The sequence below is a fragment of the Schistocerca serialis genome, chromosome 3 (genome assembly GCF_023864345.2).
Source record: "Schistocerca serialis cubense isolate TAMUIC-IGC-003099 chromosome 3, iqSchSeri2.2, whole genome shotgun sequence".
NCBI lineage: Eukaryota > Metazoa > Arthropoda > Insecta > Orthoptera > Acrididae > Schistocerca > Schistocerca serialis.
The window spans coordinates 420,832,555-420,854,004 of NC_064640.1; the positions used below are offsets into that span (position 1 = coordinate 420,832,555).

A 21,450-nucleotide genomic window follows, 5' to 3' on the forward strand; every position below is an offset into this window, starting at 1 on the left:
AATTTAAACATATTAAAGAAGCTTGTGAAAGAATAGAAACAATATTAGATAACTGAGGAAGAGAGGAGTTGTATTCTATGAACACATAAAAAGACTGTTTAGTTTTTTGACAGAATCCCAAAAGCATCAATAACATGTATCAAATAAGTTAATGTAGACCTGAGGGAAACTGATGAAACAGAGGAAGAAATAGGAGAAAGAAAAAGTTCAGAGCAAAAATAAGTTACATGGCTTCCAAGAAAAAACAAAGCCAAAGACAGGCACAATATGGGCAGAAGAAAGTCGAGAAAACATAGTGAAAGAATAAACTACTGGAAAGAAAGTAAGGGGAAAAAAACAAGACAAGTCCCTCATGTGGTCATTGGTAGGCCACACATGGAAGCATGCTCCTTATCAAATAACCATCAAGAACATTCCTTCCTGGACAAAACTGTACTTCAAACCTGACTTGATGACAACTTTAACTTCGAATGAGTGGGTTTCTACAGGTGTGGAATTGGTGAACCACCTGAATGTTGTCATTCTGTATTAGATAATGTCAAAGAATATATTTTTGATGATTTTGTTTCTGTTGTGTCTAATAAACTAACTGAGAACACTAGTTGTGTCTATCTGCGATTCAGCATCTCCACTATATGGCAAGTAGCAATTTTCCTTTTCATAATATTGAGAACACTATTAAAATACATGTTGTGGCAATACAAATGAATTACAACTTACCATGAAAACCATAAGATGAAAGTCTATTTTAATAAAAGAAAGTATCTGTAAACACAAGTGCTCCTAGGCTGGCATGAATTAGTAAGATATTATGCACTTCGAACTTTGAAATTGACTGTGCTCACTTGCTGTCCTGTGTCACACTAAAGTAGTATTGAAAACTTTGCGGTTGGATTGTATGCATAAAGTAGTCAAGTTAAGAAATCACTCATTGCCATACTTTCATAAAGAAAGTTATGTATTCACAAAAACCAAAAATTATGTCAGCAGAAGCAGAAAACATTGGGACTCTATACAGGATCTATAAGATCTTCTCCGGTAAACTTCTTCAGTGTAAACAAAACAAAACAACATCGGTCACATATGGGCGGGCCCACATGTTGCAATGGTTGCTCCAACTGTGCTTCGGAAGCTTCGCTGTGAAGCACTTGCACATCCTCCATACATGCCTGATCTTTTCCCATGTGATTTGCATATTTTGGAGCCCTGCAGAAAGATATTAGTGGGCACTGATTTGCTTTGGATGAAGAGGTGCACACCCGGGTACAATCATGGTTCCACAAGCAACCAACCACAAACATTTTTCCATGAAGGCACTGACCATCTTGCCTCACAGCAGGATAAATGTATTAACAGTTCTGGTATTTACTTTTGAAATAATAAACAGATCTCTTACTTTTTTCCTCATCTGTCACCTATTCATTTGTCAGCCCTTTGTAATTACAACAATGAACCCTGTTGTCGTATTTTTATTCTAATGATGATGTAGGTTTTCTTATTTTACAATTATTGAATGCAATGTAATGCTGAATGATCTTTACAGTCACCATCAAATTTTAACAATTTTTCTTCCATTGAAATTTAATGATTATTTTGATACTGTTAATTCAATGTGTGTACTGTTGTTATGAATAATTAAATGCAAGCTTCTGTCTACAGGAGCAAAGATAAACTTTGGCTATAGCCCAGAGCTATACATCACATCTGACAAATTTATTTAACCTATTATCGCTATCATCTGACTCTCTGGGAGGTGTCATTTGATGTAACGAGACACTCTACAGCTTCTACAGGATCACAAATGAAAAATTAAAGATCTACATATGTAACACATATTTATACCATAGTTTAACTAAAACCATACTTATAGTCCGTTGTTCCAATAATATTAATCAACATAGTTTGCTTCATACTTCATATCACCTTTTACAGTACCATTTTTGCAAGTGTAATGCTTCTTTGTGCACCTCCTTTCGCAAAAAATATTTTTTACGTTATATGACAGGTTAAACATTGCTCATCTTAAGTTGAATCACGCACCACTGTTTGCAAAACACCTCAAATTTAAAACGACATCTCTTGTATTTGACATCAATCTGAATAATCTGACATAACAAACATAGTCGTCAATTCACAAGCTGCCGATAATACAAAAATGACAACAGAGTTAACTGTTGTTATAACTGTATAACAAATATTACAATTTTCTAAACAACTGAAATGACAGTCTTTATAAAGTTTCTATATGTTACAGTCTAGTGAATAATCAGCTCGCTGCATTGCTACTTCCACTGTTCTCAAATATACTGACCATTAGTTATTTGAATAAATAGGTGCTGCACTCTGATTCACATGTGTATGACATGGCTTGGTACCATAAGAAAACAATGACAAGGATACACAATTAATAGCAAGACAAATGTTCATAAATTACCTGTATTGCTTCAGGAAGGTATGTGTAAAGTGGCATCCAGAAAATGTTTGGCAACTCAGTTGATAGTCAGATAATCCAGCTACAATCTTGGAAGGATGTCGGCTTAGTTCACTAGGCAATCACAAGTAATTCTGATGAAATATTCTAAACAATTCTTCCCTAGTAAGTGACAGTTGGTTAGAAAATTTAACTGACTGACTGCAAGAAGGTTATTTTACAATCAAATTATAATTTCTCTCATATTTTACTGTGTGAGATATCTGCCTCTTTCTGCCTTAGCCACTATTACAGCAATGAGAAAGCATCTAGGTTTCTTTTATGTGCATTTAATGGCCCAGAGGAACTTATTGGAATATGGTCAATCTGAAGCTCCAATTTTTCACAGTCTATGACTGCTTGTGATGCCTGCAAGAAGCCACATCCAAGCATAACATTAAGGCTACTTTTTGCTGAAACAACAATTTCGAAGGGCTCTGTTCCGACATCCATAGTTATTCTCATAATACCGGTGCCTGTCAGCTTGTGACACAGCAGATGAATTATTACCATCTGTTATGTTTTTCTCCTCCCATAATTAAAGAATTTTTTCCCTAATTTTCAATATATTTACCTGCTGACACATAACACTTACTTAAAATTCTCAAGTTCTTACTTCAGTTGGGGTTTCACTTAATTTTATTATTTTGGCTGTTCTGATTCCATTGGTGTACTTAGTATTAATTAGAGCACTGTTACATAAACGTTACAGTTAACTTAAGTTAGCACTACAGTTTGATACATGCATGAACTTACAAGTTAAACTTATATTTGAGGAAGCTAACCTACAGCACTTGAAAGTTAAGCATTCTGACTTTCCAGTAATGTTTCTACTATTACCTCAAACTAATTATCTATCCAACTAATTAAACTTTTGAAGTTCATAAGCAGAATCATTTTCCATCACAGGTTTTGTCATGCCTACTGTTAGATTCTGAACTTTGACCATCAACTTCTGTTACTTTTAATTTTCTTGTAGAAGACAACATACAGCATTCATTACTTAACTCATTACTTAATAACTCCATTTAATTTACTCTAGTTTGCAATATGGCACTTACTCATGCAAACAAGGGGAGCTACATCACATAACGATAATAGTGACCATGTATCTTTCTAAATTTCTGACTAACAACATTTTCTATGAATAAAAATCACAATTGTAGTTCATCAAAACAGTATAATCCAACCTAGCCAAATTTTAAAGAGCAATGTAATTTTCAAACTATTCACTTGGACATCACCCAAAACTGCCACTTTGTGGTTTGAGTGTTGATGAGTAAGGCCTATGTTCGAGTGTGCACTCTGTGTTGACTTACATCATAAACATATTTGTTCTATATGTGAAAATTTGTGCACTGGTCACTGCAAAATTCAAAAATTGTTATGTTTAATAACTTTCATATGAACTGTGCTATAATTAGCAAGAGTGTCTAAGGTAATTTTCATTGGAGTGAACTACTGTTGGACTCTGTGATTCATATTATGAACTGATTTAAATTCACTACTGCAGTGTAACTGTCTGTAGCAGGAAAGTGAGAACTTTGATGATTTCATATAAATGTGAAGTGGTTTTATTTTGAGCCAGAATTGAGCAATTTACTTTGCCACTGTAACTATGGGTGCTTATTCTGGATAGTTGTGCTTGTAATTTTCCTTAGTGTAAAAACCAGTCACTGCAATTAATGGCTCTGAGCACTATGCGACTTAACTTCTGAGGTCATCAGTCACCTAGAACTTAGAACTAATTAAACCTAACTAACCTAAGGACATCACACACATCCATGTCCGAGGCAGGATTCAAACCAGACTGTGGCACCTAGAACCACATGGCCACTCCGGCCAGCACTGCAATTAATAACTGAGCTTTGAAAGGAATACAATGTGTGTGTTAGCGTCATCTAAAATGCAGTACTGTGCACATCTTTGAGCAATTATCACCCACACTCACTTAAACTTACTGTTTTGAGGTGATCAAAACTTGTGAAACCTCCACTTGGTGAAGTCCTGTATCATGGTACTTGATAGACTTCTGCTGTGACCTTCATTAGGTGTGAAACGTTGTCGGCTTCTGTGACTTTAAGGCTCACTGTGTGAAACAGATCCAAAACACACTGTATACAGGGTGGTCAGAAACAGTCTGAAAAGCTTGTAAGGGTGTTGCATAGTATGTTGCGCTGAGAAATAACTGTTATGAAAAGTTTTGGTATGTTGCTCTGTCTGTCTGTAGTTGTATATGGCATGCCACTTGAATTTGCGTGCAACTTGAATTTGTGCACATCACCCTCATTAGCTTCAATGCTAATTACCTCAGAAATGGCACAATGTATCAAATTGTTTTCTTAACAATTATTTCTAGGCACAACCTACCCTGCAACACCCTTACTACTTTTGAGACAGTTTCTGACCACCCTGTATATGGCTGTCATCTCACCCAGGCTTTCGGCTCTTTAATTCAGTTGTTCTTTGGCCAGTTGGACCTGCTGCCAGCTGTCATCACATGCCCCTAGTTTCAACCTGAAATTTGTTACACGGCTTGAGCTCTTCCTCATCATTCTTGAACCATTGCTGACAGCAACATCCAAGTAAAAGTAGACTTGGAAAAACACTTCAGATCTTCCTACCTGTTGTTTTTAGTGACATAGAAGAATCCCTTTAGTTGTTTCATTAGGTAAAGGCCATGGTCTCCTGAAAACAATACTGGATGCTAGATATGCAATTGACTCACCTATACTTTTGTATTGATTAGTACCTTGACAATTCCGACTCTATGGCTGTTTGTATTTGGGTTCCTGGCCATGAATGTGACATTTTGTGTAGCCTATAAGAGACACAACAGTGTTGATGTCTGCGTTACCTAGCACCTTAGCCTAACTATGCCACAAAGAACTCAGCATCCTGAACCTGTTATGATAGCAGCCATCGACAAGAATTAACGCTTCACACCGAAAGCAGATTTATTACGTGGACACAAAGGGGTGAACAGAGATGAACTACTTGCCTCGAAAGTGAGTGCTCCTATTTACATACACAGAATGTTCTGGTAAATTCCATAAATAATAAAGTCAAAGAACCTTTGTGAAAATATGAATGTTAAATAATAAAATTTCAGGAGGTAGGAATTTAACCTGTGATACACGTGTCACCAGCCAGCAACTATAACCGCTACACCACGGCAGATGACGTACAGCACTTGGCAGTATTATTCTCAGCTGTCTGGATTAAGTGTAACTGCACCCTCTCTGCAGCTTCTTTCAGATGTAAGAAATTTGGATCTTTGTCTTCATCACGTTATGGCATTGAAAAAATTAGCCATCGTCAGTGCTATGTCAGCTGGAAAAGATAAATTAGTCCCATCTTCCATTATGGCATAGGTGGCTGTCAATCTACCTTTACCAGAGGCCTTCATGATTGACTTACATTCTAATGTGGCTGGTGTGGCATAATTAATGGTTGTAAGTGTTGTACTTTTGCTCTCACAACCCAAAAAGCTACCAGTTTCTCTCCAGACTGTCTGGTCTTGAACTTTCAGAGTGCTTGATTGAAGAGCAGCATTTGTTGTTCCACCAGCTTGCAAGTTGCCTCTACGGGTATTCCAAGGTCTTTGATATGCATGTCTCAGTGTTACGGTGGATTACACTCTGCAGTCTCACGGTCTGTCACAGAATTATTCAACAGAAAGCCTGTAGCTATGGGCATTTTCTTCTGTGCAGTCCATGGATAAACTCAACCCATACCAGTGAAGTTTTTCTCACTCAAAAGGTTACAGATGCAGATCTGTACCACCTTAATCCTTGCCTTTAATTGAACACAAAAGAGAGTGAAAGCTTACTGATCTATACTAAGTCATATGCATGGCACAGTTCAAACGCTAGATTTTTAATAAACGTGCCAAATGATCAGGCAAAACTGGCAGCACTAATTTCATTGTGCTCGTGATTGTACAAAGTGACGTGTTGCAGCAACAGCTCATACTCCCGCCATGTAAAGAACAATATTCACATTCCACATTCAAATCATCATCTTCACGTAGATTTTGGAGACAATGGTTGCACACATGAAGTAAAAATCACAAAATGAAATAATTATTTCTTACCAGTAAACTGATAAGAAATAAACAGCAAACAGACTTGTGCACTAAAAATATGACTCGATATTATGTAACTACACTCACCCCATCATGTATCATAGCTTTCCAAGTATGTTCTAACTTCTTCTTTAATCGATAACTCTGCAGAATATCAATGATGCCAATAAATAGTAGGAGACGTTCACCACGAGCATTTCTGGCAGGAATCCCACCTGGTCTAAAGACACAACAATAAATTAATGGAAAATGCACAACAGCATCAATAACTGTACGGTAATAAACCAGTTTCTTACTTTTCTTTTCAGGTAAATCAGAACACCAGAAATTTTGTTGCTGTATTAATGAACAGTTTGTTGATGATTTAAATGATCTATTCTGTTTGTAATCATACAACAATACAATGTACATGAATCTTACTTTTCTTTTTTAATTCATGCACTTCAAAATTTACTAAGTTTTGAATATTAAATACTGTTAGCAGTATTACAAAAGGTCTTCAATATTAACCTTGTCATTGTACTAATAGGCTTATCAATGGAGTTCTACAACATACTAATAACATGTTAGTTTCAAAATTACAAAAAGCAATCAATAGCTTTCAGTCTAGGTTGGTAAGTATCACATACCAGAAGTTGTGTATCACCAATTCAAGTTATTTAGAGGGAAATTTTATTAGTTCCAGACAAGAATAATGCAACATTCTCAAAGTAAATATCAATCTTCAGTTGATGAACAGCCTCTTGTTTCACAACACTTAAGTGTGAGAGAACTAAGAGATTAGTTTCACTTCGTAGCACACAAGAAAGGAAGGAAGGAAGGAAGGAAGGAAGGAAGGAAGGAAAGAAAAACACTACTAAAGGAATTGCCGCAATTCCACATATGAGAGAACTAAGAGACTAGTTTCAAATCCTCGTGCACCAGAAAGAAAGAAAGTAAGGAAGGAGAGAGAGTCTGTTAAAGGAAAAACAGTTATATTTGGAAATGGTTAATAAAGTATATGCACTCCATTTGAAATTTGTGAGAATGTCATCTTCATCAGAACTATGTCACATTTTCCAAAACACACTTGACAGTTTTATCAAGAAAAACTGAAAAATATCTGAGAATCTGTTTGATGGTAAACAGACACACTCCCCATCACTGTGAAAGGTCACAGCTATTAACATTCAAGTGAACTAAATGACTACTAACTAAATGTGTCTCGTATTTCTGAATAACTTCCAGATCCTTTAATGATGAAAACTAGGAGCTGGGTGAGAGATTTGTGGTGAACAAACATTTAAGAGCAAGGAGTTTTTTCCACTATCCCACAAGCACACACAGTTCTCTTTTCAAAACTGAGCTGCTTAGTGATGCCCTACTCGGGGACTGTTTTCAATCTGCACCTGCACCACATATACTTCAGTAGTTACAAGTAGAGTGTGGGCTGATCTCAAACTTCCTGATGGATTAAAACTGTGTTCTTGACTGGGACTTGAACCCAAAATCTCTGCCAGCTATATCGACTGATCTATCCAGGCTCGACTTACAACCCACCCTCTCTGCTTTACTTCGGTGATTACCTCTCTCTCACTTCCCAAATTTCACAGAAATTCTGTTACGTAAGTTGTGGGACTACACTCATTTGCTGAGCAGTGCTAGTCTCAGACATTACGCAGGAGAATTTCTGTGAAATTTGGAAAGTACAAGAGAGGTACTGGCAGAAGTGAAGCTATGAGGGTGGCTCTTGAGTCATGCACGAGGTCCCTCGCCAGAGCACTTGTGCAAGAAAGGCAAACATTCTGTGTTTGAGTCCTGGTCCAGCACACAGCTTTATCTAGCAGGAAGTTTCAAGTCATTTCTTTGCTAATAATTTCTGCATTTCTGCATATAATCAACTTCTACAGGTTGTCCATAGTGACATTACCTTAGATGACACATTACACTTCATTTCCAAAATGAATGGGCTCTGGAGAGCTGACTGACAATGGCAGAAAACGGGTCCACAAATGCAACATATATATTATTCAGAATAAGGTAAATTACACTTACGGGACATCATCTTCCTCATCTATTGGCTCACTTTCTGCCTGAATACTTTCCATTGCTGTGGAGTGAGCAACGAGCCTTTGCCTGTTAATAGAACGTGTCCGATGTAAAATTGTTGCTGATGCAGCCTCCTTCTCTTTTTCGATAAATGCAGCTGCAGGGCTGCCTGGGCCATCACCGCTAGATCCCTTCTCATGAGCTGAAGCTTTGCTTCCATGTGCAGTCCCTTCTTGCTCCTTCCTTTCCTCCTCTTTTCTCTCCTACAACACAGAAAACATGTGGATAGAAGGAAAAAACATTCTCTCACTGTGGAAAACAAGGCTTGTTACTGGCTTTTCTAAATACCCTACTAGGTTGCCTACAAATATAAGATGCAGAAATGCAATATCTACGCACAAATCGTGAACACAATGCCCGAGCTGAATATTTTACACAGACTAAAAGACATTTTTGAAGAAGAACAGTGCTATTCTGAAGGTTTTTGAATAAAGATTGTTGGAAGCTGCTAAAATTCAGCTGATTCATATACGTGCAAATGTTAGAACTCAACTGAAGAAGACTAATTAAACCAATTTAAAGTGAGATGATGATGCCTGTGGCATTTACATGCATGTGTACATTTTACCCTTAAGCTATTCAGTGAAAATACAATTAATTTCCTCAAGTCTTTCGTTCTAAAGGTACACTGATTTATTACTATACAACAGAGTCAAAAATATGATGAAGTGGAATCTAGGGACTTTTCTATATATACATTTAAAAAAAAAGTTTATGACTGCTTTTATAGCATGAAAAGAGAATGAACTACTATCTTACAAAAGAACAATAGGAACAATGCCTGAACATTAAAAGCAGATCTTTTTGTATCAATGTTGGTAAAAAGGTAGGTCACATCAGGAGGAGGAGGAGGGGAGGGGGGGGAATGATCCCCTACCTTTTTTCAATGGAAAAAGTCACAATGAATGACAGTACGCATTTCAAAAGCTTCTAATGAGGGCAAAGTGTTTCACATTAGGTAGATTCCACTGTGATGCTACATAAATTACTTCCAAAACACCCCTTGGAGTTCAAAAAATAAATATATACAGACAGACTTAAATACTGGAGTTAGTGGGGTACGTCTTTTCCCTACAAACAAGTTTAAACACCACTAGCAGAGCTTTAATGGTTTCAAATGATTTGGTATGACAATATGCCCACACACATCACGATGCATCTGTTTGCAACTTAAATTCCCCAGTTACAAACACTTTTGAAAAGCTCAGAGGAAGAAAACTAATACTCTGATCTTCCTCTCAAAACAGTCTTTCATACAACAGTGTGATGTGAAAAATGGTAGTGGGATGGAAGGACGAAACCTTTTAGTTCCAATGCTGGAATGTGCACAATGTCACTGTGCACAATATTACTTAAGTTAATACAGATGGTGCAGAAAGTTTCGCAGAGTTTCTTCAGTTTGTGGACCACCAATTCATATCAGGTATGCATAGTGCAGAACTGTATTACTATGAGACGTGTAAATTCAGAGAGCGTTGCTTAATTCTGCAACTTGTGGTTCTGATGGATGTGTTAAAATTCACTTCTGTTGATATTTGTATATGTTCATACATGTACTGTACCTAAAAGTGTTGTCTACTGGGATATCACTTAGCATCAGCAAGCGTTTCTAAGGAAGGGAGGAAAATGGTTAATTGTTATACAGTGCAATGTTTCTCAAAAGCTGACCTTGGAACAATTAATCTTGGAGGAATCTTCTCAAGTGTTTGGAGAATGCTAATGACAACTCTGCCATATTCAGATCTTTCAGAGTGGCAACTTCAGCTTCAAGGATGTTCTCCACTCAGATTCATTTCCATCAATCACCGCTGATAATTTTTTGCAGTACAGAAACTAGAAGGCAAAGGCCAGTGAACAAGGAGGATTCTTTGGGCTGTCTGCACAGGCATCTTTGATTATTATGCTTGATAACACTGAAGCAATGAATCTTTATTCATTGTGGGGTGCAAATTCTCCACAGAAGAGCATATGGCATAATACTGGTTCTTGTAGTCAATGTAAATTCTCAAAATGTTTGGATCTGGTACCTACCATAATATGAATAGTATTGTTTCAGATGATGAAAACTGGCTTGATTGATATAATCTTCCAATCAAGTATTAAAATAAATAATAAATAAATACATACGTAAATATGGATGTCTTTAAGTAAGTCCACACTAGGCACCGTCTGCATATCATCATATATCAGAAAGTGAACAGTTGCCATTTTTATTGTTGTGAAGGGAAAATTTTACTCTAAAAACAAAGGCAAGTTTTATATCAAACACAGTCATAGCTATCTATTTGATACTGAAAGCAGAAAATTATTTCTTTCACTGTGACAGTGGTCCAGCACATTGTAGAAAAAATTGCACCTAGTATTTACATGCAGGAGGCTTTGAACTTCTTAATCATCTTCACATATGTCTTTAATTCCTCAATTGACTATTCTGATAAAGAGCAGTCACTTCATGCAGAAAAAAAATCTACCTGCAGGCATGAGATCAAGAATATGTCCATGGAAATAACTTTTGATAAATAAAATAAAATAAATGAAGCTGTATTGGAAAACGTTTATAGGTACCATTGTATAACAGATTTAACAAAAACGCAAAGTGATTTTCCCAAAAAATGGTGAACATAGTGCATGTGTGTATAGACAACTAAGAACCATACGTTTCTTGATGCAGAGCTGCATAAGGAAAGCTGTAAGCACATGCTGGGCAAGATGAAAGGATGAAGATAGAGATTTAAAATCCACACCAAGAAAAGCTACATTTACTATCACATCTACACCAAAGTCATTAGATACAGAGCCTATCTCAGAGTGGAGATGTATGATTGAGAGAAAATTGCCAGTGGTCTTCTCAATGGAAGCAACCCTAAATTCCCCTACCGCTATTTCAGAAAACAAAATTTAGAGTGGCTGGAATGAGACATGAACCCAACTTCTCAGTCCCACTTCCAAAAAAGCCTGTGTTGTGACGTCTCACTCATGTATCATGACTAGTGTTACCTTCCTATTTTCTTCCCATTTCTGAGAACAATTCCTGTGGTATGAAGAACTACACTGCTGTAGATATCAGGATACACCTCAGTGGCTTAAATCACTGACCGTGATGAGTTTCTTTTTGGTGAGACATGAGCATTTCAGAAATGCACAATAATTTTCAATTAAATAATGCAAAAGAAAGAAACAATACCACAAAGCCTTTAGAAAACATCATCATCTTAGACGATTCTCATAAGATACTATTCAACCCTTTCCCTCATATATGTAGCATATGGAGGAATGTATTGATAAAATAATAGAAATTAGGGTACGGGCAACAATATTTCCCCAGCAACTACTGAGAATGGAATTGGAAAGTTGCACAAGTAAATTTGGTAGGCAGGAAGCCCTTTAATCCTATAATAATGGCACTGACATGGCTCAATACATATCTGTTAAACCTACAAATAGAAAGGTTAGTGTTTGATCCCTGACTGATTGTAGGACTTTTTTTGTCACTTTGTGCTATCACCTCTGAAACTGCTTTGTATATGTCGAGAATAATAAATTGCAACACAGTATGGATCCCACATTATGCTGTAAGTCCCCCACATGAATGGCGAGTATGTCAGTTCACGGATCACAAGGATGCAAGGGTATACCACTGATGAGAGCAGCATTTTGCATGGTGAGATACTGTCTGCCACCCGCCCCCCCCCCCCCCCCCCCCAAACCAAACTTCATGCTGTTGACATTTTAAGTGTCCACATTAACCTCGAACATCAAATGTTTGCCTATAATTCCCTGAACAATTATATTTGGCAACGTGAGGAGATAAACTTGTTGCACCACAGAATTTAATTTTTGGTTAACGTAAAATTTTTTTAAGTTTTTCCCTAGCAAGCACAGAGCCAAGCTAAGACAGGCTCGAATGCAGTGTCTCCATCAGAGTGAAAAACCAGGAAGAAGAGCCAATACTGCAAACAGTGAGGCACACCACTGGGCTTTGACACACAACAATCGAGCGGAGATGAGAGAATGCAATCGCAGGAGAATGCTCACTTTGTAACGTCAGTTTGACACCACCAGAAGGTGAGGTACGACTGTGTAACACACAAGAGCAGCTCCAAAACATTCAGATGTTGCAGAAAGGGCCAAGCTGAAGATCTGAGAGCTTAAGTAGGGACACCATGATGTGGCGCAGTGTGCTGGTAAGCCTAGAAAATGAGACCAAATTTGCTCATTGCCACAGCTCGGCAGCGTAATTGGCACAACGTAACCAATATAAATACACTCTTGCTCAGAAAAAAAAAAAAGACGGAACATCTTGAGTGACTAGAGAGAGGACGTTCATATTCACAGGTCATGTACATTAGTATGTTCTGCAGAAACGATTAGCATTTCAATCATCTTGGTTCAGCATGTGTCCTGTTGTAGCAGGCACAGGGTCTGCCATGGGCCCTAATAACTTGTTCCATGAGTGGTGGCATGTTGCATATAAGGTATGACTGGTGTCCTGTGGTATAGCCATCCATGCTGCATTCACCTGGTTCCAAAGTTCATCTGTGGTGGTTGGCATTGGGTCACAGTACTGCACCCATCATTTCACCATATCCCACACAGTTTCAATTGGTGACAAGTCTGGTTATCCGGTGCGCCAGGGCAAAACGCCAACATCCTGTGACACCAAGAAGGCACATGTTCACACAGCAACATGTGGTAGTACATTGTCTTGCTGAAAAATTGCATCTGGGGTGTTGTGCAGGGAGGATATGACTACAGGTAGCAGGATGTCATTCACGTGTGCCACACTGGTAACAGTGCCCGGGACATGCACCAACTGTGATTTGTGGTTGTACCCAATAGCATCCCATACCACAAGGCCTCGAGTTGGCACTGTATGTCTTGTGCGAATGCTCACGGATGCTGCTCCCTCTCTGTGGCAAACCAAAATGCGGCCATCATTCTCAAACAGGAGATGGTCCATCACCTCTGATAGCGTGTGATGTGTTACACTGTTCCACTGATGCACCAGAGCCAAGGAGGGCGCAGATTTGTGACATGTGAATCTTCTCGGCGGGGTGGTCTGGGTGGTGTGACGTGACCTGTCTCGTGTTCTATGGCCTTCCGTGAACCATTCTGCACACACTCATTCATTGCCGAAACACTTCATCCCACACAAGCAGCAATTTCCCGGATAGATGCATCACATTCTCTCGTGCCAATAATGAGCCCTCTTTCAAACTCACTGATTTGATGATACAATTCATGTGTGCATCTGCAAGGTATCCTGCACATCTGCGTGAGTCACACTCATCTATTATGTTCGGTTTATAGTGACAATGAGAGTCGTAGGTACATTTTACTGGTAGGTGGTGGGCGTCACGATATTTATGCTGACCTTGAAATTGTGGCCGAAATGGTTCAAATGCTAATCATTTCTGCAGAAAATATAATGTACATGCCCTGTGAATATGAATGTCCTATCTCTAGATGTTCAAGGTGTTTTGTTTTTCTGAATATGAGTGTACTTAGACTTCTGAACCATTGGGTCGGTTGGCATGACAAAGTCTTACAGTGAATCCAAATTGAAGCTGTTCTACGATGTGCTGCCTATTGTTCATCTGATGACTTCTAATACAAGATACCAGCAAACCAGCTTGATGTACTTCACTGTCATCAATTACAGTGCTGCCACCATTGCTGCTACTGATGTGAATACTTGAGTGTCTTTGACCAATGACCCAGCCAATCGAGGGCGACCCTTGAGCTGCCAACTTCACATCTTCCGCAAGAGTGCATTTGTGGTGCCCCCTGGCTGAACCTGCTACCTTCATCCCATGCGGAACAGCTGGCCATCGAGCAGGGTGCAAACTATGATGACCATGACAGCACCTTCGTGGAATGGTTCACCAAGCTGTTTGCACTCTGGCTGGACAGGCAATGCCTGCAAACTTCTACACCAGCACCCTGTATGATGCCACCTCTGCTGAGAGTGTGCAGTCCCTGACTGCGCCAAGCCACGTTACCGCCTACTGAGCCTCGTGAGTCATCTGCACCCAGCCATGAGTGCCGCTCTACTCAATGCTGATCAACATCATGTAGAAGCTATTTTGTATTGTATAAATCCTGACAATACAGAAGAATAAATGTATTCACAGCCAACAATGCCTTACTATGCCCTCTGGGATGCCATCGGACCACACTCACACATTCCAACCTTCACATCCTGCATATGTAGAGACCACAGTTCCCCCGATTCTCCAAATCTTTCAAGAGGTACAATGTAATTAGGCCAGATGCTTCTGTGCACTAACAGCCAGACTTATTAGCTAGTGACAAAGAGGCCTCGTGTATGATTCCATGTAATGTATTCACATTTTCTGTGGAATAATCCTGAGAGTGACCATTAAACCTCATGAGGCCAAATAAGGAGTAGCTAAAAAAAGTCAACAGACATGCAAGCCACCCAGTGACACAAAATCGTAAGGCTTTCACCAGGCTGACAGACATACTTTCTTAAATAAAATTAAATCTAAAGAAACGGCAGCAGAAATGGGGGCAGACAGCACAATGAGAAGGGTGCAGTTAACAGAAGGCTCAAAAGACTGTCTGCAATCATAGATACAGATCAGACATTACGCGGATCTCTGAACAAAACTATATTGGGATCAACATGGTCACTGTACTCACTGAATGCCGCAACATACAAAACTAGTGACTTGCCCCCAATTTGCAGAAATAGAACTAAGTAACTATGGCGGGACAACTTGACTAGTGTAACAGTAATATTATTTTTGGGCTACTGTGTAGAGTTGTTATTAAAATTCCAGCAAGAGCTATGGGAACTTGCTGGTCGGCTGACTCAAGTACCAGCCTAACATGAACTACCTTTTCTGTGTGTGCCTTTCCCCCCTTTCCCAACATAACTTTGTTACAAAGAACACTCTGCTGTGCACCATTGGTACAAAGTATTTTCTCCCATGCACAATCAGTATGAAGCACAGTCCACCACACAACATTGGTATGAAGCATCTGCTACCTCGAAACATCATTTATGGAGCATCCTTTGCCATGCAACGTTGGTACCAAGCAGCCTCCGCCACACATCATCTGTAACAAGCAGTCTCGACCACACAACATCTGTACCAAGCAGTCTCCACCATACAACATTAGTATGGAGCATCCTTCACTACATAACAGTGGTACAAATCACACAGGGCCACTTAACATGCACCAGGCACAGCATAAGGCTGTGCGAGCTTATTCATGAAAGCCCTATCAGAATCACTACAGTAGTTCCTGAGATCAGAACAGAAAGATATAATCAAGGCAGGGGACTTCAGCTAATGTATATATGTATGTATGAATGTATGGATGGATGGATAGATAGATAGATAGATAGATAGAAGTATAAGCACAGAAGGATGTTGGAGTCGCATTATACAATGGAGACATCCTTAAGCCAAACAGGAAACAGTATTCTGAAGCTTTGATTTGATGCTCTGTCCATCATGTTTTGATTTGCTGTACGCCAGAGCATCATACCAGTATGGAACTGTTAGATTACATTACCAGCTGTGTAATAAACTGTGCAGAAGTGTTCCTTTGTACGAGGCCGTATCAGGCCATGTTTCACATATTCCTATTTTTAATTGGGATGGGCTGACAACATTCTGACGAGAATTGTTGTTGTAACATGTACTTTCAACACCAACAGCAGCTAGTTCCTCAGGAAAGAGGTGGTGGCCAACCAAGTGAGAATGTCCAAATTGTTGAACTATTAAACATAATAAATTCTTACATCACCACCAGCTTTCACAAGAGGTATCACTGAATAAACACACATGGAACATGTTTGCTTAGTTACTAGTCTCAAAATGTCATCAGGAATGAACCATGGCTTTGTGTAAAGAACAATGAGTCACATAATAGTGCATAACCAAATGCAAAATATTTGAATTCCATAAAATGTACCAGCAATACACAAGCACAGTGTAGTTTTATAAAATGTTGATTTAGGGGAGTAATATGGTGGTGTAAAAAACTTTAATACACAGTTCAAAAGAATTATGTAAACATGTATATCAACATCCGATATGTTAAATCTATTATGATAAAGGCAGTACCTATTGTTTTACTGCATGGCTTGAGAGCTTTGCTTTCAATGTAGGCTACGATTAACATCTTTCCGACCCCTCAGAAGGAAGTGCATACCGGCATCCCAGTATTTTCTAGTGAGGTACGCAGATGGCAGTTGTCGTTTTTGGACACTGTATTCAACCAAGCACATGCACTGCGACAGCTTAATGCAGTGCAAGTTACAAGGGCAGTCGATTTGATCCAAAAAGGATGCTCTTTCGGTAGTGTCATTGCAGATGCCAAAGCCTTTCATTATGTCATCCATAGGTTGTGGATGCCCTAGAGGGAGATAGGTCAGTAAACAAGGCAAGTTGGACAAGGTTGCCAGTGCATTACAACCCCCACATGGGGACCAATACCTGGCCTGGCCACCTCTGCATTGTCACGTCATACGGATACCTGCAGAGCACTGCAAGATGACCTCAGAAGGGCCAGTAACTGTAATGAACCATTTATGAGATAGGACTTTACGACCCAGGTGACCTGTTCAAGTACCCTTTGACACGACATCACCTTGTAGCTCACCTTCATGTCTGCTGTTCCCTTATCAATGGGCAACCTCATCACTGGTGAAACATGTTATTCACAAGGGCGTCCAGATATCCTCTGACCCAAGGTGATGGCTGTGTTTGTGTGCAGAGACCTGTGGTGAGTGGTACCTGCAAAATGTTGTCCAGGAAACTGAAAGATTTCCAAGGTCCTGTGATGCTGAGGGGAGACTTCAGTGTATTGGCCATATGGATCTTGTTGTTGTCCATGGTCACCTTACTGTCATGCAGTACATCAAGCAGAACCTGTTGGACCATATGGTGACTGCTGCATACTGTGGTGGCCCTGAGCTGCTCCTAATGCCGAAGTCTAAGTGGTGGGCATCAGCAGAGATGTCTTGCAAAGCCTGGACATTGAAGTAATGGCATTGCCAGCAGTGAGTCCTGACCTACACTCCATTTTGAATATGTGGGACATGCTTGACAGCTGTGATCGTGGTCGTGATGTTTCACCAGACACTCCAGGACTCTCATTAATTCTCACTGACGAATGGGAACAGATAACACAGAGTGACCTCCATAGACTTATATGGAGCATGCCATCATGTAGGTGTCAGGCAGTGATAAACACTCATGGAGGGCATACACATTATTGAAGTTTTCAAAGTTAAATGACAAGCACATAGGATGATGGGATGAATGGTGATTTCCAATTTGTTTTCGACATCGGTTGTACATTTCAGTTCTTTTTATGTAAACGATCATGGATGTAATGGTGTTTTGTTGTGTACTTAATTTTTGAAATATAAAGGCATAATTTCGTAACATACCCATTCCCTAATTATTGCTCAATGGAGTATGGCAGATGCCCAAATTCATGTTGTCCTGATTCTTTTGAACAGTATAATTTATTTGAGTACAGTTAGTCATATGCTGCATAAACTTTATGCTGGCCAACAGACTTTAATGCAGTGACAGAAATGTATGGCCTCTTGATACCAATGTTTGGTTCCAAATATAGCTCTAATATGGCAGCATCCGAAGAAATTGGAGACCACATAAGGTTACAGATTAAATTCGCTAATAACAAAAAATAAGGAATTATGTTTTGAATCACCTTCTGTGTGTGGTTTTAAATAAATAGTCAAAATTATCAATCATAACTCTCAATGAGGAACAAGACATTGGTTAGTTTCCAGCTGCAGTAACTTATGGCAAAGAATAGGATCATAAATCTACACTTCGATTGATAATACCTCAGTAGAATAACATAATCACTGAAAACATATGCTTCAATTTTAAGATTGTTGAACTTGAGAAAAAAGATAAAGGCAAAATGTAAAATGTTTATTTTCATAGCATATTAAAGTGTAACATATTTCTATCATGGGGTTTCTCTGATCATCCAATATAATGGGGGAAACAAAAATAAATGCTGCATAAAATTTCTTTTTGCATTAAGTTTGTTTTCAAAGTAATTTACTGATATTCAAAAATGTATCATATTTACAGTGGCGAAACCCATAAACAAATTTTAAATTTACTGTCCGACATAAGAATTTGTGGAGCCTTGAAACACTGACATCAAGACTACACGTGACAACAAATCCATCAAAATTACTGTATCAGTGATTAAGACACTGTATATGTTGCACTGTCAGGATGCACAAAGTCATTAAGAAATAGAATATAATTATATAATATGGGGCTACACAGAAAGATTGATTAGAATGGCTCAGCTGTAATATTATTCGCTTTTCTTCATATACAAAATTTATTTTCCATTAACAGCTGTGCTCTTGATATTACACATGAGCAGCTGCAATGCACCTTTCAATGGCGTCCCACCTTACACAATGGCTGATCCAGACTGTGGAGCATACCCACGAGAGACTGATAAAGTTCCCCATATCTGAAACTGATCATATTTCAATATACGATCATTAAGAACACAACCATTATTGGGAAACAAATTGTGAATATGAAGGACCGAAGAATTTTATAAGCTCAACAGAAGAAATATATTCACGTAACAATCTGTAGCACATCAGTGAGCTTTGTTAAGAGTCATAAGTCACTATGGAGTGTACTATACATGATTCTAGATATACAATGTAGTAAAATGCCACTCCATCCACATCACCTCATGTACATAAGGCACACAGCATGGACGCCATTGTAGCCAAATTTGTTCACTGCTTCTGTCAGTCCCACAGATTTTCAAAGAGGTTCAGATATGGGGGCTTACTGAGTCTCATGACGTGTGATTGCTCGCGTCTTTCTCATTCCAAGTAGTTACCATTTTGCGCATTGGTTGTAGAGCATTTCAAGTTAACAGTGACTTCAACCAAAGGGTCCATTTCTGCATATCCAAAATGTTTTTTTGGACACCACACTCTACACTCTAATGAAATTCCCTTTGGTATGTTCATTAGGAAATTACAGCACTTCCTATATCGGCATTACATAATTTGGAACACAAGTCAGCAGTCCCCTTCTGCCACAATAGTCCTTAGTTCCAATTTGTACAGCTTATCCTTGTGAACTGGGATGTCAGCTATTGGCAGGATGTCTATATGGTAGAATGCAACTACTGATCTGCTAAATTTGCCACCCTCTTCAGGGGATCATTTTTAGTTATTTCAGAAAGTTAATCCCTTCCTTTTGTTACTCGGACACAACAGCTTTGCACAACTTTTAACACAAAGTAAGCAACTGTGCACTGTGTACACACTGCACACTAATCTACATTATCGAAGTGGCAGGCTCTGGTCCACTTTACTGTACATTATCCGCTGTACATTATCTGCTGTTACTGTTACCTTGAATATATCAGGCCACAACGTGTCCTGAGAGAATATTTGTAATGGAACATCATTGCAAAAAAATATTTGAGAATGTGGGCACGTAAACCAAAAATAAACATAAACCAAACCTAAAATTAAGGATACAGCTCATTTCTCAATTTGTGAGGCGCAGACATGGTCTAGGTCATTGAATGTACACTGTTTCCTGAACTCTAAAAGAAACACTGGATAATTCACCCCTGGTATCTCAGGAACCATGCACTGCACAGTAAGAAGTACAAAGTTTTGACGCAGGAATGGTGCCACACTTTACACTATGTCAAATTTTACTTTTCTTTTTGAACAAGATGATTGCTGCAAGGTTTGCATCAATGGCAATCCAGCAATTGTGTAAGAACCCCTTACCAAATAGACACTAAGAATTGGGGTTTGGACAGCCACCAGTTAAGACTCACTTCTCATATTTCAAATAAGAACAGATAGTATTGCAGTATGGTGAGAATATTTTGCAGAATAAACTCCCACCATTTCTCTACATCAGCTCAATAATATTACACATCATTCTCTAGAAGCTATATGAAATTTGGACAAAATGAAAACTATTTTCAACAGAGGACAACAGCTGTTACATAGTCCGCTTACAGCCCAACCACTAGACAATTTTTGTAATAGTCATGGGAGAATGGTAGAATTCTGGATAATGCAATGCCTTCATAACATGGAGAAATGTAAGTTACAGAAGTTTGTCCTATCTCACACTGAACTAACATTTTGTGCCCTGTCCATCTTGCACTGTGCAGATGGCATCACAATATCATCTGCATTTCCTAGTTCATGTGTTATTTGGTGTTGGCTTTGTTGATGCTGGATAGTTTTTTGTCTGCGCAATTGTTTCCATGTCTATCAGAATAATTTATTAATATATGATACCTTTTTTTCAGCACACACACACACACACACACACACACACACACACACACACCATTTTGCTTACCGCCTTCTCCTTTGCTGCTTGATCCAAGTTATGAATGCCAACCAACAAACTATAATCCATTATTTTAAAACTTTCCAGCACCTGAAATGTACAAATCATATCAATATTAGTTTCTGACATGCCCTCAAAACAAAATGACCACTAAATACTTCAAAATTGAGTCTACTTACTCTACAATCCCTCTGAATTGTCTTAACAAGGGCTGCATATGTATCTGCCTCGAGTCCTATCCCCTCAGGGTGATGTTCCATAAAATCTAAATCCTTAAATGTTGGTGAACTCTTCTGTCGTTCACTTTTAGATGCCTATGATGGGGAAAAAATAGTATACATGTTTTTTTTAACACATCAATGTGCATATGTCACATTCTACAGCTCACAACTACTAGCTATCTACAAATA

General features: G+C 38.7%; 1 protein-coding gene across 9 annotated transcripts in view; it reads right to left on the reverse strand.

The window, feature by feature from the left end:
• The window catches only part of LOC126470298 (phosphatidylinositol 4-phosphate 5-kinase type-1 alpha), a 311,070-nt gene that overhangs the window by 236,170 nt on the left and 53,450 nt on the right, over window positions 1-21,450 (reverse strand). For all 9 annotated transcript variants that reach the window (XM_050098063.1, XM_050098062.1, XM_050098064.1 and 6 more), the window contains exons 7-10: window positions 21,220-21,354; window positions 21,050-21,130; window positions 8,592-8,848; window positions 6,645-6,777 (exon numbers count right to left, since the gene is read on the reverse strand). In XM_050098063.1, the coding sequence (XP_049954020.1) occupies window positions 6,645-6,777; window positions 8,592-8,848; window positions 21,050-21,130; window positions 21,220-21,354 (606 nt within the window). The remainder of the gene's footprint in view (window positions 1-6,644; window positions 6,778-8,591; window positions 8,849-21,049; window positions 21,131-21,219; window positions 21,355-21,450) is intronic.